This window comes from Siphateles boraxobius, unplaced genomic scaffold (assembly GCF_051911475.1).
Source record: "Siphateles boraxobius isolate OS27281-9 unplaced genomic scaffold, OSU_SipBor_1 8, whole genome shotgun sequence".
Taxonomy (NCBI): Eukaryota; Metazoa; Chordata; class Actinopteri; order Cypriniformes; family Leuciscidae; genus Siphateles; species Siphateles boraxobius.
In genome coordinates this window covers 8373264-8388983 of record NW_027509208.1, presented here as the reverse complement: position 1 = coordinate 8388983, position 15720 = coordinate 8373264, and the positions used below count along the sequence as shown (strand labels likewise).

The 15720-nt window shown below is 43.9% G+C and overlaps 1 protein-coding gene across 1 annotated transcript in view; it reads left to right on the top strand.

Moving 5' to 3' along the window:
* The first annotated feature begins 12334 nt into the window (after positions 1-12334).
* ppp4r4 (protein phosphatase 4, regulatory subunit 4) overlaps positions 12335-15720 on the top strand; it is a 48961-nt gene continuing 45575 nt past the window's right edge. The window contains exons 1-2 of the mRNA XM_077219441.1: positions 12335-13318; positions 14303-14376. Of these exons, the coding sequence (XP_077075556.1) occupies positions 13214-13318; positions 14303-14376 (179 nt within the window). The 5' untranslated portion in view covers positions 12335-13213. The remainder of the gene's footprint in view (positions 13319-14302; positions 14377-15720) is intronic.

Sequence of the window (15720 nt, the reverse complement as noted above, 5' to 3'; positions counted from 1 at the left end):
TGTATCGGCCGAGCTCTGAGTTTGAATGGTGTTTCATCAGACAGCTTGATGTGATGCTTGACTTTGTCTGTCCTTCCAAAGTCAGTGTCGTTCTGCGCGAAGACCTCAGGCATACTATTTAATTTTCGAGTAATTCTGTCTTTCCAATCCGGAGGGACCGGGGACTCACCAAAGTCAAAGGCTAGATCAGCTGCCTTGGAGTGTTCTGGTTCAGCTGGATGGGTCACGCTCTGTTTGTGAGACAGGATAGCCTGGATTGCACTGAGCTCAGCAATCACACTCTTAGCTGGGATAATAATGTCGTGTTCCGACTCGTATAAGACCACAACTGGTAGTCGGCCTGGTAGATCAACTAGACAGGGCTTTACTAGCAGCCCTCCAGGCAGAGAAGAGGATGAAGGGTACCCTATGATAGCAGACCTCTCAGTATGGAACTCTTTAACTGATGCCACTCCCTCCAGAACAACTGTTCCTCCAGCTGGAATGAGCTTTCTTTCCCTGCCTCGCATCCTCACCAGTCCGATGTTACTGTCTTGACTTTGTTCCTGTCGCAGTTGAAGTACTTTCAGCACTGTCCTGTGCTGTGTTATGGTTTAAAAATTGTGGTTTAAAAATAAACATTCTGTCAGCTAAACATTAAGACAATGTTTACCTCTGAATATTGTAGTGGTTTAGAAATAAACATTCTGTCAGTTAAACATTAAGTCAGCTACACTGTTTACTTCTGAATATTGCAGTTATTCAAAAGTAGTTAGTTGTCAGTAGTTAGTTATTTATGTAGTTCAATTTTCCTTAATTATTGTATGTCATTATGTCAGTATCAGTATTTCAACCATGTACAAATAAAAATGTCACTGAACTTTTGCTGTGTAATTGAAACAATGAGCACTCAAACACACAAAACCAACAACTACTAAAAACACGTACACAAAAACTGATTTTGCACATAATAGGCTACTGTCAAATCGATTAATTGTGATTAAAAAATATACAGTACACACACACACATATAATATACAGTATAAATATAATATAGTCTATACACAGACAAGCATAGGCTACATCTATCTAGAAATTACAGAAATGTGTATCTGTTATTCGCATTTCTCTGTAAAAGAAGCACACATTGAAGATGTTTAGAAGGTTGTGATTTAAAAATAAACATTCTGACATTAGAGGGTTGGGGTTTAAAAATATCTGAATATTATATTTTATTCACGGCCATCATTTGTAGTAGCCTATTCACAAACTGTTTGCTCAAGCGTAACGTTTTCTCGAAGTTCACTGTGTCGCTGCTCCCTGAATCGTCGCGCTTATTCATTTCTGAATCTGTTAACTGAATCTGAATCTGAATTGGAAGTTAACTGAATCTGTAAGTCAGCTACACTGTTTACTTCTGAATATTATATTTTATTCTGGTGCGCTTAACATTATCGCTACTGTGTAATAGTAGCTTTTGCTATTCACCAACTAAACATAAAAGACGCTACCTGCCTTTCATTGTCTCTATAACTGTAATCTGCACAATGACAACAAAGTTTACTCTAATGTAAATCTAATCTAATCCAAACTCCTGCTACCAGTACAGATACCCAAATACATTTCACCTAATATCACCATTATAAATTGTTTTGCAACCATGTAGTTCAATGTTCCATATTTATTGTAGGCTATGTCATTATGTCAGTATCAGTATTTGCTTTCTACCATGCACAAATAAAAATGTCACTGAACTTTTGCTGTGTAATTGTAACAATAAGCACTCAAACACACCAAACCAAAAACTACTAAAAACACACACAAAAACAGATTTTGAACGAGCTTATCTCTCGAACCGCTCCCAATGGATTTCAAACTTGACAGGTGTCTTGCTACGGGCACGAATAAGTGCAGTGCCAAGTTTGACGTTGTTTGGATTAGAAATGCAAAATATATCGGTAAATATATAGTAAAAGAAGCACACATTGGCTTTTGCCGCTCTAGCCGCTGGCTACTCTGGCTCACACTGCACAGTGGCCACTCCCCAAAATAAACATTTACATTTATTCACTTAGCTGACGCTTTTATCCAAAGCGACTTACAATTGCTATATTTCAGAGGTCGCACGCCTCTGGAGCAACTAGGGGTTAAGTGTCTTGCTCAGGGACACATTGGTGTCTTACAGTGGATTCAAACCCACATTAGAGGGTTGTGGTTTAAAAATATCTGAATATTATATTTTATTCACGGCGATCATTTGTAGTAGCTTATTCACAAACTGTTTGCTCAAGAGTTCTCTGAGTTCACTGTGTCGCTGTTCCAGCCAAGGTCTGGACCTCCCCTGAATCGTTGCGCTTATTCATTTGTTATGCGGTATTAACTTTATCCAATGACCTTTATTTTACCTGATAACGTCCCCTAAAACTACTAATCTAGAGAGCAATAATCAACTAGCATGCTTTAATACATAAGTTAATTTGATTCAGATGTACTGATAATATATAATCTTATTCTTCAAACGTCTTACCTTTTAAAAGTGCATCACAAACGGTCTGTTCTGCTGTAACTCTACCGCGCTGCTGCTACTTCCGGGAACTATTGAGAGGCTCCGCGAGCCGCCATTGCGGTAAAAAAACGTTCCATTGAAGTCAATGGAGTTGTAGCAACTCTCACTCTATATGGCTCTGGGCTAATTTATACCCGGTGGCAACCACCAAAGATTGTCCGATCAGAACAATAAAGGATGTCCGTTTAGGAGGAGCCAGATGCACACCAGATCACCCATTTCAAACATGAACATAATTTAATTAAGTGTGGTTCTAGAAAGAGAAACAACAATAAAGAAAGTAAATATACACAATGACTGTGACATACATAATTCACCTTTGTGTTAAATGTAGTTCTAAACATTGTTGGTGATAAATGTAGTACTTTGTTCTTAGCGTTTTTCCTCATAACTGTTCAGGGATCGTGGTCCCTTTAAATGTCCTGTATGGGTGATGACGTAGGACGCTTGTCAGCGCCATTTGCTTCCTGTTCGTTTTTCATAGTAAATAAACGACACACGTATTTGTGTGCTCAAAGTGAGAAGTTGTCTCTTGCAAGTTACTGCAATTTCCACACTGGTGACCCCGACATTAGTCTGCTGGACGTATCCAGTGACACAACACGACCATGACTGCGAACGCTGTCACCCTCAAACTCCCCGAATTCTGGGAATCGTCCGCATCGGCATGGTTCGCACAGACTGAAGCGCAGTTCGCGCTGCGTGAGATCACCGCGGATACAACAAAATACTACTACGTAGTGTCGGCTCTCGGTAATTCAACGGCATCCAGAGTGGTGAGCCTTCTAACAAATCCTCCGGAAAACGAGAAGTATGCAGCACTCAAAGCCCACCTGTTGAAAACGTTCGGGCTGTCGGACGCTGAGAGAGCCGGCAGGCTTTTCTCCCTTCAAGGACTGGGTGACAGCAAACCGTCCGAGCTCATGGACCGCATGCTGGATCTTTTGGGAGAGCACAGACCCGATTTTCTGTTCATCCAGCTTTTCCTGCGTCAGCTGCCTTCACAAGTGAGAGCTGCATTAGCCAACACCACAATCACTGACTGTCGGAGACTGGCTGAGGAAGCTGATAAATTTTTCCTGGCGAGTCACGGACATTGTGCGGACGCGCTTTTTCCCGCGCACTTCGCTTCGGTGACACGTGACGACTCCACCTTCGTCGCGGCAACCACTTCTAGGCGGCAGTTGTCTTCTAGCCCCCAACAACTTCCAGGCTTATGTTTCTACCATGCTAAGTTTGGAACCAAGGCTAACAAATGTCGCTCACCATGCAGTTTCGGCAGGTCGGGAAACGCTGGGGCCGGCGCTCAGTAGTGGCCATGAGCGTCGGCCGCGTAGGCAGGCTGCTTTTCATCCACGACAGCATCTCTGGACGGCGTTTTCTTTGCGACACAGGAGCACAGAGGAGCGTCCTGCCTGCATCCCGTTTGGACATGGTGACCGACAGCCACGGCCTTCCTATGGAAGCTGCCAATGGCAGCCCCATCCGCACGTATGGAACGAGGTACATCGAATTGTGTTTTGGAGGACAGCACTTCGGTTGAAATTTTCTTACTGCAAAGGTTGCGGTTCCCCTCCTCGGCGCTGATTTTTTGTGTGCACATGGACTGTTGGTGGATGTAAAGAATCGCCGTCTGATTGACGCTGTCACGTTTTGCTCTTATACATGCACGCTCAGCGGGACCGACTCCATACGGCTGTCTAGCATGCTTTCAGCTTCTGATGATTTCCACCGTCTGCTTGCCAGTTTCCCAGCCCTCACTCAGCCCACTTTCTCTGCATCTGCAGTGAAGCATGGTGTGGAGCACCATCTCGCCACCACTGGTCCACCCGTCTACGCCCGCGCTCGGCGCCTCGACCCAACCAAGCTTGCCGTTGCAAAGGCTGAGTTTGCGAACATGGAACGCCTGGGAATAGTTCGACGATCCGACAGCCCGTGGGCATCGCCCCTCCACATCCCCAAACCTGGTGGCGGCTGGCGCCCGTGTGGCGACTACCGGCGGCTTAATGAGGCAACGGCGCCTGACCGATACCCAGTCCCGAATATACAGGATTTTTCAGCACACCTGTCTGGCAAGGTGATTTTTTCCAAGGTGGACCTTGTTCGTGGATCATCAGGTGCCGGTACATCCACTGGACATCCCCAAAACGGCAGTGATCACTCCGCTTGGTCTGTTTGAGTTCCTGCGCATGCCGTTCGGCCTTAAAAACGCCGCCCAAACTTTTCAACGCCTCATGGACTCTGTTTTGCGGGACCTGCCTTTTCTTTTCGTGTACTTGGATGACATTCTAGTAGCGAGCACGTCCAAGTCTCAGCACCTGGCGCACCTCCTAACCCTTTTTGAGCGGCTTAGCCAACATGGATTGATTGTCAACCCCGCCAAGTGCCAGTTCGGCCTCTCCACCATTGACTTCCTTGGACACAGAGTCAATAAGGACGGGGCGGTCCCTCTCCCATCAAAGGTGGAGGCAGTCACACATTTCCCACGCCCGCTCACTGTCAAATCCCTGCAGGAGTTCCTTGGCATGGTGAATTTTTACCACCGCTTCATCCCTCGAGCTTCTCTGCTCATGCGGCCTTTGCACGAGGCCTTGAAAGGTAAACCACAGCACGTTGTGGACTGGACTGAGAGTAGAGACAGGGCTTTTGCCAACACTAAGGCAGCCCTAGCGAACGCCACCATGCTGGCGCATCCTTCTCCAACAGCCCCCATCGCCATCACCTCGGATGCCTCAGACTATGCTGTCGGTGCTGTCTACGAGCAGTGGGTAGGCGGTGCCTGGCAGCCGCTGGCTTTCTTTAGCCGTCAGCTGCGCCCCTGTGAGCGGAAGTACAGCACTTTCGACCGGGAGCTGCTGGGTCTCTACCTCGCCATCCAACACTTTCGTTCCCTCCTGGAAGGCCGACACTTCACTGCGTTTGTGGACCACAAGCCGTTGACTTTTGCCATGGCCAAGCTGGCTGAGCCGTGGTCCGCCCGCCAGCAACGTCATCTGTCCTACATTTCAGAGTTCACCACGGACTTGCAGCACGTTGCTGGTAAGACCAACCACGTGGCTGACTGCCTATCACGGGCTGTGGTGGGGGCAGTCCACCTGGGCTTGGATTACAACCGCATGGCGGCCACTCAGGCCACAGACCCGGACGTGCAACTCCTGAGGACCTCGACTACAGGTCTGCAGATCGAGGATGTAGTTTTTGGTGATCCCGGCACCACACTCCTGTGTGACATCTCCACAGGTAGTCCTCGGCCAGTCGTTCCCTCGGGATGGAGACGACAAGTTTTTGACGCCATCCATGGTCTCTCCCACCCAGGTTCGAAAGCGTCACAGAGACTGGTTGCAGCTAAGTTTGTTTGGCACGGCCTCAAGAAGGACGTTAGGGATTGGGCTAACATCTGTGTTGAGTGCCAACGGGCCAAAGTCCACCGCCACACTAAAGCCCCATTAGGTTTGTTCCAGGTTCCGGAGAGACGTTTTGACCATGTAAACGTGGACCTGGTCGGTCCTCTGCCCTCCTCTCACGGTTTCACATATCTGTTCACCATGGTTGACAGGATCACCCGCTGGCCCGAGGTTGTGCCTTTGACGTCAATAGCGTCTGTCGAGATGACACGGGCATTTATTGGCACCTGGGTTGCCCGTTTTGGCACTCCTTCGGACATTTCCTCTGACCGAGGCGCGCAGTTCACGTCTGAGCTGTGGGACTCTGTCGCACAGAGCCTCGGAGTGAAACTCCACCGCACGACCGCATATCACCCGCAGGCTAACGGACTCTGTGAACGTTTTCATAGGTCAATGAAGGCTGCCCTGCGTGCCAGCCTCAAAGACAGCAACTGGGTCGACAAGCTTCCATGGGTGTTGCTGGGCATCAGGACTGCACCAAAGGAGGACCTTCAGTCCTCATCCGCGGAGCTTGTTTATGGACAGCCACTGCGGGTACCTGGGGAGTTTGTCCCTAGTGCCACGGTTCCCTGGTCTGCTACTTTCCAGCGGTCTACTCTACTGGACAATGCAAGGCTTTTCGCACCTGTTCCTACTTCATGTCACGGCCTCCCTCAGTCACACATCCCCGCTGGACTTCAGACGGCTGACTACGTTTTCATTCGCCACGATGCCCACAGGGGACCGCTACGTCCGCCCTATGAGGGCCCATTCCGGGTGCTGGAGACGGGGGAAAAACATTTTGTGGTGGACAGAGGCGGCAAACCAGAGCGAATTTCTATCGACCGCCTCAAACCGGCTCATTTGGACGTGGCCAAGCCCCCACGCCGCGGACGGCCTCCTGCTCTGCCTCCACCCCTTGCTGCTAAACCTCCTACACTCCATGCCCCACACCCGGGTCATGACAGGACACCGGCTGCAGTGAGGTCTCCTCAACCTCCAGTACAGCGCAGCCGTTGTGGTCGGTTGATACGCCCACCTCCCCGTTGACAGTTTGGTTCTTCGGATACGGTGAATTCTGGGGGGACGTGTGTAGTGACTGTGACATACATAATTCACCTTTGTGTTAAATGTAGTACTAAACATTGTTGGTGATAAATGCAGTACTTTGTTCTTAGCGTTTTTCCTCATAACTGTTCAGGGATCGTGGTCCCTTTAAATGTTCTGTATGGGTGATGACGTAGGACGCTTGTCAGCGCCATTTGCTTCCTGTTCGTTTTTTCATAGTAAATAAACGACAAACGTATTTGTGTGCTCAAAGTGAGAAGTTGTCTCTTGCAAGTTACTGCAATTTCCACAATATGAAAAGAATACAATCCGTATTTCGTATGACATAAACACTGGAAATATGTCTATTCAGCAATCGTACAATATGATTAGCTTACAGACACGTGTGCTACTGCATAGCCTATGTGATAATCACATCTTTAAAGACAAATTTACGCACTCTCACAGTGTAAATACACGGTATAATTATGCAAGATTAACTTACTCTTTGATGCACGCACACATATGATTACTCATCATTAAATCGCAGATGAACTGGTGTAAGGTCCGTTCTGCGCTTATAATAACAATAGCGCTCGTACTTCCCACTAAATCGCGTCAGCATCAGGGTCCTAATGCAGTGTTGCCAGATCTCGCGAGACAAATAAGCAACCAGGCCCGTGAAAACAAGCCCGAAAGAAGCGACCTTTTCTCATAGACAGAAAAAGAGCTTTTTCTACGGAGCCCCCTAGGTTCAGTGAAGAGAAAAATAAATAAACTGTGTGCACAGTTTTACAATCGGTGGGGACGGATAGTTTTAAACTGTGGGTACAGATTGTCATTTACATCCATGTGGACAGATTGGTAAACTGTGGGCAGTTTTGTAAATAATTTATATATAAAAAGTCTCCTACAGTCCATTCACCATCAGGCGCAACTCGCAAGTATTTTCCTTTAAACGTCACTCACTGACGTTTTCCTAACCAGAAAAAAACCAGATTGCCCTGCTCTGCCTCTGATTGGCTAGTACTCATTGCCTTCTGGGTCAGAGCCAATTAGAAGCAGGATGTGGGTGGGAAAAAACTCTGTATATACATGAATATCAGTCACATGACCTCTTACGTCATCCGCTCTTTTTCCAGTTGAATTCCGCCATCTTGAGTACCTGCCGGGTACTGTCTACAATACTGACGGCATTAGCTAGGAAGCAGATTTTCTCTGTTTGTTTCACTTTATACATAACCAACTTTGTTTATGTAAACCCTGTGTGTATTTGACAGTATTCGCGCAATAAGACTAGAAAAATAACTTCGTTCAGTAACCTGTCGCTGTTGTTAGACAGGCTTAGTGCGCGTGCGCTTCGGGTGTACGCGCTCAGAAAAGCGCTCGTTAGAACCGCGCATCAACACGTGAATGACTTGTTAGCACATGCAAATAATGAACTTATGTGAACTGCATTGTCCCGTTCCTTTGTGTTAACATTTGATGTGAATATACGTCGCGTTGTAGCCTATGCTGAGACGGAGGCGCCAGAACTGCAACTGATAGAATGCACGATACTACTACGACATTTCTTCAAAAGCAGATGGTGGATATATTTTAATCCACGATCATAAATCGTGATATCGCACAGTCCTAAACTAGCGTAAGCTCATTATCATTTGACTGAATGCGCGCAAAGTGCACTCCCTTAATAATTCCTAAAAAGCTAACATCAGTTAATCGCGATCTCACATCTCTGTTAATATCAATTAAGCTGACTGCACAATGAATCTTTCATAATATATACACTTTGTTTGTTACAATTAGAGGATTTGTCAGCATACAGAGCTTTGAACAAAAAGTCAGTTTTGAGCATAGAGGTTTTGAGCAGTGAGGGGAGTCTATCTTAAATGCTTCTGATTGGCGTTTGCATTGAAGAAATCAACACGTATGTCTGTTTTTGGCTACATTGCTCAACGCTGCAAACGTGTTTTAAAAGGAAACTCTGGCCTGTAAATCGTTTCTATTTTGTTTTAGTTCTTGTTGCTTTTCTGCAAAAATGTATTCGTTTTTATATGTTTTATTCATAGATATTTCTAGTTTGCGGGAGTCCCGCGAATCGTTTTATTCTCCCTGCAACGCGCACACACACAGAGAGTGCATTGCCGCTCGCACTCGCCATCAAATCTAGTCCCGCGCCGCACTCTTTTGCATTGGGAGTGCACATCTCTAGATCAAGGGCCCGGCCCGAGGATAGTGAGGGTAAATATCGGCCCGCAAGTTCGGGCTCGGCCAGAGAATAAGCTCTAATTCCTTTGCGACTGACGTATCGATCTTGCCGAATCAGGTACTCAAGATGGCGGAAGACAAGTTTTAGAATTCAGTGACGTCAGTGAGGAGACGTTGGTGACATCATCTGATATTCATGTATAGTGAAAGGGGAGAGACAGAGGGAACAGGCAAGACAAACTCCTACGTTTAAATAACATATAGAAAATATCTGCTTGTTAACGAGCTGAGAACAAGCCCAAATAAGCAACTACACTTTAGAAACAAGCCCAAAAAAAACGCGACCCGCGACTACCAATATTTGTAAGCTACTTTACAGAAAAACAAGCCCAAAGTCGCTTATAATAAGCGGACTTGGCAACACTGGTCCTAAGCACCCTCGGGTCCTTACAATAGACGAGTCACTTACTGCCTGAATGAATAACAACAGGGAATAAACTATCACACATACAAAGAACTACATGAATTTAGTAACTGTAAACATATTAATGATTGTGAACATTAATTACTGGCCCTCATTTTAGTACAGACGTAGGTGGCATCTATGAATAGGCCCCTGGTGTGAATGAGTGGAGACGGGGCTAATTTCCATATGAATAAATCAGAATTTACTAAATGAAGCAAAAGCGCGAATGCGGCAACTTTAAAGGAGCTGTATGTAAGAAATTTATTTAAATTAATCATAAAATGGCCCTGATATGTCACTAGACATTAAGAAATCATGTTCATTTCAAATACTTATATCAGTGACAACAGTAGTCCGGCCAGGATATTTTCATTTAAAAAGTGAAGTTGCAGCCCTCAACTGATGTTGATGTTGTCATGTTGTGTTTTGTTCTGATGCGCCACCCTCCACCTATCTACCAATCACGAAGTCAGTAGTGTTGCGGCTTCCGGGTTGCCAGCTCTGCTCTAGTTACCACAGCTGCAGCTACAAACAAACGTGTCGGAATCGGATAAAAAAAATGTCTAATGTTGCGAAACCAAAAAAAAAAACTCGTTATGAATCCGAAATACTTCGTGTCAAAGTCCGAAATAAAACAAGGATCTGTATAGGAGATGCCTTTGAAAGATGGAGACGGCTGAAAACGGAGAAGAATTTGAAGTCAGACGCCAACGTTGCTAATTTTCTCCTGGACACGTAAGATTCATCTATGTTTGGCTAACTTGTACTTGATGTAAATGGACATTTCAAATATTCATGACAGTCGAACAAAGTTATGCATGTTCGTGCAAAGTAACGTTACGTGAGCTCATATGGAGGAGGTGGGTCATTGAATTGAAAAGGTAAGGAATTGTTTGTGTAATAAAAACGGAGAGTCGTCATTACTAACATTAGCAATGCATTATGAGAGCCCGTTTCTCTGTCATTATGATGAGACGCTGAGGAAAACAACATTAGCACGCCCCCTTATTGTTTATCATGCAAGTTCTACAGCCAAAAATAATAGAATGAAACGTAATCCTTAACATCACATATTTTAGCGCTATGGATGTGTACTGCAGGGTAAGTTAAAAAATACAGCTGGTCGCTTTCACTTATAGCGTCAGCTTAATGAATAGCTGTATCTTTGATATCGGTTACACACAGTGACAGAGGCTTGTGCTTGTACTTACGTTAATGACAGACACCTACCGTTACAAGTTAGACTAACAGCTACTGTTCTAAGAATGTACTGTCACATACGAGCGTACATCTTTACGATTATATTTGGCTAATCGCCATTAGTAAATTTTTGTGATATATTACTTTGCAAAACATCTCTGATTTGAAGCATAAACATAATTAACAGAAAAAGCTTCTTGTAGCAGCCTACGTTCCTGCTGTATCCTGCAGCTTATCTGGCAACCTCGAGTCAGTGAGGAGGGGAAGGGGATACACCGCTCTACAGTAATTTGAAAGTGATTGCAGTACCAGTTTTGGCCACATTCTTACATACGGCTCCTTTAAGCAACTTATAAAGAGCTCATTAACACAAAACTCTGAATATACACATAAATAACGACATTCGAACACACCAAGTGACTCAATCCAACATTACAACATATCATCCATCGATATTGATCAAAACCTCGACTTAGTCTGTTATATTTTGACACTTTGATGCAGAGCTCATTTGCAACACACCTGTCTCACTCAAATCCAAAGCTGTAAGCTTTCAGTGAGACGCACGCGATTGGGCAATTCAGCTAGTGGAAATGACGTAACTCAGCCACAAAACTCAATACACTACAGTGACTTCCCCATAATTTAATTGCATTCGCCATTGGGCAAATATAGTTAAGTGTAATGCTGCTGCAGTTTAGGACACAACATTTTGTACTTCAGTGAAATACAAGTTTAGATCGTTATGTATAGCTAAAGTTCTGTCAAATGCTGCAAATGATTTGTATAATAGGGCCTACACCTGCAGAAAAATAGACTGCAGTTAATAAAGTCGGCATGAAACAGAAGTTGCGATAGTTTTCCATATTGTGATGTATATCTGGGAAAAAGGTTATGGTTTGCTGCTGTGATCTCATGTGAGTGACTAGTTCTCCTAACCTTGCGCCAGTTAAAACGTCATCAGAAATGTTGTTACAAGAGAGCGAAGTTGATTAAAAATGATGAGGGCTTTCATGGTGACTTTAATGACTCCAATAACTGCACTTTGTTGACAAGGTAAATGTAGCAATTTTCATGCGCCAGCTTTAAATAAAATGTAAAAAATGTGGAAAGTAAAAAAGGGTGGCAAATGGAACCTTTATTTTTAGTAATGTGGAATTTCAACACAGTAGGGCAGGCTATTGGGCTACTACAGTTTCAATTTTTGCAGTGCAAGTGTGATCATTTAGACGATGTATTAATGCAGTTTTCACTTTTTACAATTTTTAAGTGTGGTTAAAAAAATGCAGTGTCTAAGTTACCACTGTGTGTTAAATGTATAAGCCTGAATTACTGTGGTAGGCACTGGTTTTACACAATGAGTAAATCGTCATACTTCTAAGCCGAAGGTTTACCCGGAATTAGCCATATTTAGAATATTATGTCGTAAGTGAACGGAATGAATTACAACACAACAGTCGAAACCATTAGTTGTGCTGTTCTGAATCCATTTCGATGACGAACCTCGACACAGCGCTCTGACGTTCCAGCTGCTCAGAGCTGCTGTGGCATGCTGTCTCCATGGAAACCTGTTTAGTTGGTGCAGTGCGTTTGCGTGGTTTGAATATTCCTGCTTGCTAGCACATCTTACAATATAAAAGACGTAGCTGCTAGCTTTTATGAAATTATCCTTTTAACTTTTGAGCTATATATACAGAGGATTACTTGAGATGAGCATTAAATAGGCTAAATGCACGGCCTTCTGGAGATGAGCTTTTTCGACAGGCCTTTTTCCCTCCCAACTTTGTTGTCGTGTCATTAGCGAGCTAACGTCAACCGAGGCAGGTGAACAGGTATGTGCGACCGGGTTAAACTGCGAATGTAGCTCACGCTATATGCTGATGTTAGTGCGATCTTACATTTAGCACCCATCAGGAATATCAGGCACCTCATCTTCATATGACAACGGCCATATCTAAACTGTTTTCCCATCAGCGGGGGGAGGATTTTATTATTGATCATCAGCACGCGCTGAAGCATTCGACATCTTGAGCTGCTCCAGAGGGAAAACGCACATCAAATCCACCTTTTTCTCGGGAAGTTAGCAACACTTCTATCGCAGGAATCCCTTATAATGTGCCGTCAGCGCACGCGCGTCAACTGAAAGCGCGTGTAGAAACTGCACAAACAATTGAACACCACGCAAATAAATTAGCAGCTAGTGCTAGATCAAGCTTTGCAACCAGTGGGACGCGTTTGTCGTGGGAGGACCATCCTCTCTTCATCAAAGAAATCACATCAGTCATTTACTGTCAAGGAGCCACAATTATGACAGGACTTTGACACCCGCGTCTGACACATTGACGAAGACACTTAGGACAGATGTTTGTCAGGAAAATGACACCGAGTCAGTCCAGTTTGTTTGGAGAGATAGATGACCTGCAGGACCTTACTTTCATCGAGAGACCTATTCGCAGGAGCCTGAAGGTATGTATAATAGCCTACCATTTTCTTCTGTCAATAAATGACTACATTTTAAACTATTTGTTACGTATAATAGGCTATTCATTGGCTGCTTACCAAACACCACTGTGATAATTAGACATTTAATGAATCAACACTTATGTCTAACAGTGGAGTTTTTTTTTTTGACGCTGCAGATTTTTTTTTTTTGGGAAAGACTAAAACAGAAAACATTCACGCTATTTGACGTTTTCGCTTATTTTGTTGCGCGCGCCACGACCTTTCGACATTATCGCGTCATACACTCTATTATCTTTATTTGAAGTAGTAACTGTACTAGCATCCTTTGGGGTGGACGGGGGTTGCCCACTTCAGTCTGCTGAGTGACGCAGTTTCTGTCAGCTGTCCGCATCACTGCTTCGCCTCCTCGTTCTCGCAACTGCGGAATAGAGGATTTCCACTTCAAATCATAACGTTATTCCCATTACTACCTCGAATCCCTTCAAGTACAGCGGTTGCAGCGTATAGTTGTGTGAACGTCGTGTTGTGGGTCTCTGCAATCATTTACCTGGCAGCAGTGAAGTTAAGCATGGATACTCACAGCATCACGTATGTTGGAATAATGCAACGACGAGGGGGCGGGTGTTTTCTGTCCCTTACATTTTTTAATGGGGAGCTTCCAAAGAAAAGCATCGTGGCTCTGAGAGCCCTAAAGTAATAGACTAGGCACCTACACATGGCTCCCGTCCCCCACACTATCTCTTCCCACGCAGTCCCTCATGCCTTGCATCCTGCCTCCCTGCAAGCCTCCTCACATATTTGGCTGAGTCATCTGTAATGGAATCTTGCCCAATTACTGGCCATTCTTTATTTAAGATACACTACTTTTGAGATTTTTCGCCTTTGCTATTGAGATGCTCAACATTTCATGCTAAAAACTTTTATTTCCTACTTTATTAAAGCACTGTGTGTTTGGTAAAGTGCAGGTCTTGTTTCCCCCATTTGCAGACTGCAGAAGAGATTGACAAGCTCACTGTGGATGAAGATCTGAATGACATAGAGCGAGCAGTCTACCTTCTCAGGTAGAATATGACCCATTTGTGGCACTGGTAATATAATAAATTGTTATTTTTTTATGGCTAGGTTTGTTAGTTTTGATTTGTAATTGCTAACTCAGCAGTAAGGACCCCAAAAAATGTGTGAATACACTTTTACGTAACCATTTTACATAATTCAAATGTATGAAGGAGGTGGGGTTTAATTAAAAATATTAAACACATGCACGGATTAATTGTTCACTATACGAATAATATCTATATATCATTAAGAATTTTCATTTCATACCATCTTGAGAAAAGTTCATTATATATTATCCATCCTTCTAGTCTCAGTCATTGATCTCTGTTCCAGTGAGTAAAAAAAAATACAACCAGGTGTCACTATTATTACTGACTGATATACGATTTACTGACAACCAGTTGCAATTTTTATTTATTAAAACAAGTTATCACTTGAGAAAGATTAAAACTTGCAACCTCTCAAACCACATCATCTCATGCTCAGATAGGGAACTGAGGCCTCTAAGGTTGACAAGTTTATTCACTATTCCAATGTTTGCATCATTAGTCAAGTCTCTGGGACCCAGATTGTCTAAGTCAGTTGTGCTCAGTGCTCTTTCTTTCCACTTGACACTTGGTTGGAAACGGTTTACCCGTGCCAGCATTGTTGGCTGCAACTGTTTAGCCAAATCTTTATCCTGGGTAAGCTGAGCGCACAACAACAACAACTCAATGCTTGCTGACTGGCACAGAACATCCAGCTCAGTGGGTCAGGGCAGGTAGTGTCATCGCTGCTGTACTAGTCTTATGAATAATGGATCCCTTGAATGGTCTCTCATTGATATCTAGGCAGAGCTAACTAACGGCACGTCATCTCGAAGGACTTAGGGGAGTCACCACTCTTAAGTTTCCAAGTCAAGTCAAGTCATCCTCATTTATATAGCGCTTTTAACAATGTAGATTGTTTCAAAGCAGCTTTACAGAAATAAACATATAAGTTAAGGTAACAGAGATTGGTTTAGTTTTATAGTGCTTCTTGAAAAATATCTTTTCCAGCTAAAGTTAGTTTTGATTGATTCACTTCCGTCTAAATGATACTTTGTTTCCATGTTACTGTCGCTCAGATGCAGGTTTAAGCAGTGATATGGTGTTATCTGATCATTAAAGTTGAATGGATCTGGTGCTGATTACTGGGGAAACGGAGTTCAAATTTGATCAGATTTCCCCAGAATCATCTAGATCTTACAATATCATGAATTTACAGTTAGAAATGGACATGGTTGGTCAAACTTTGTCTTGTGAAGTTTTAGTCAAGACATTTTTAAGAATATTCCAAGCTGTTTATAAAATTCCAAACAAATATTATAT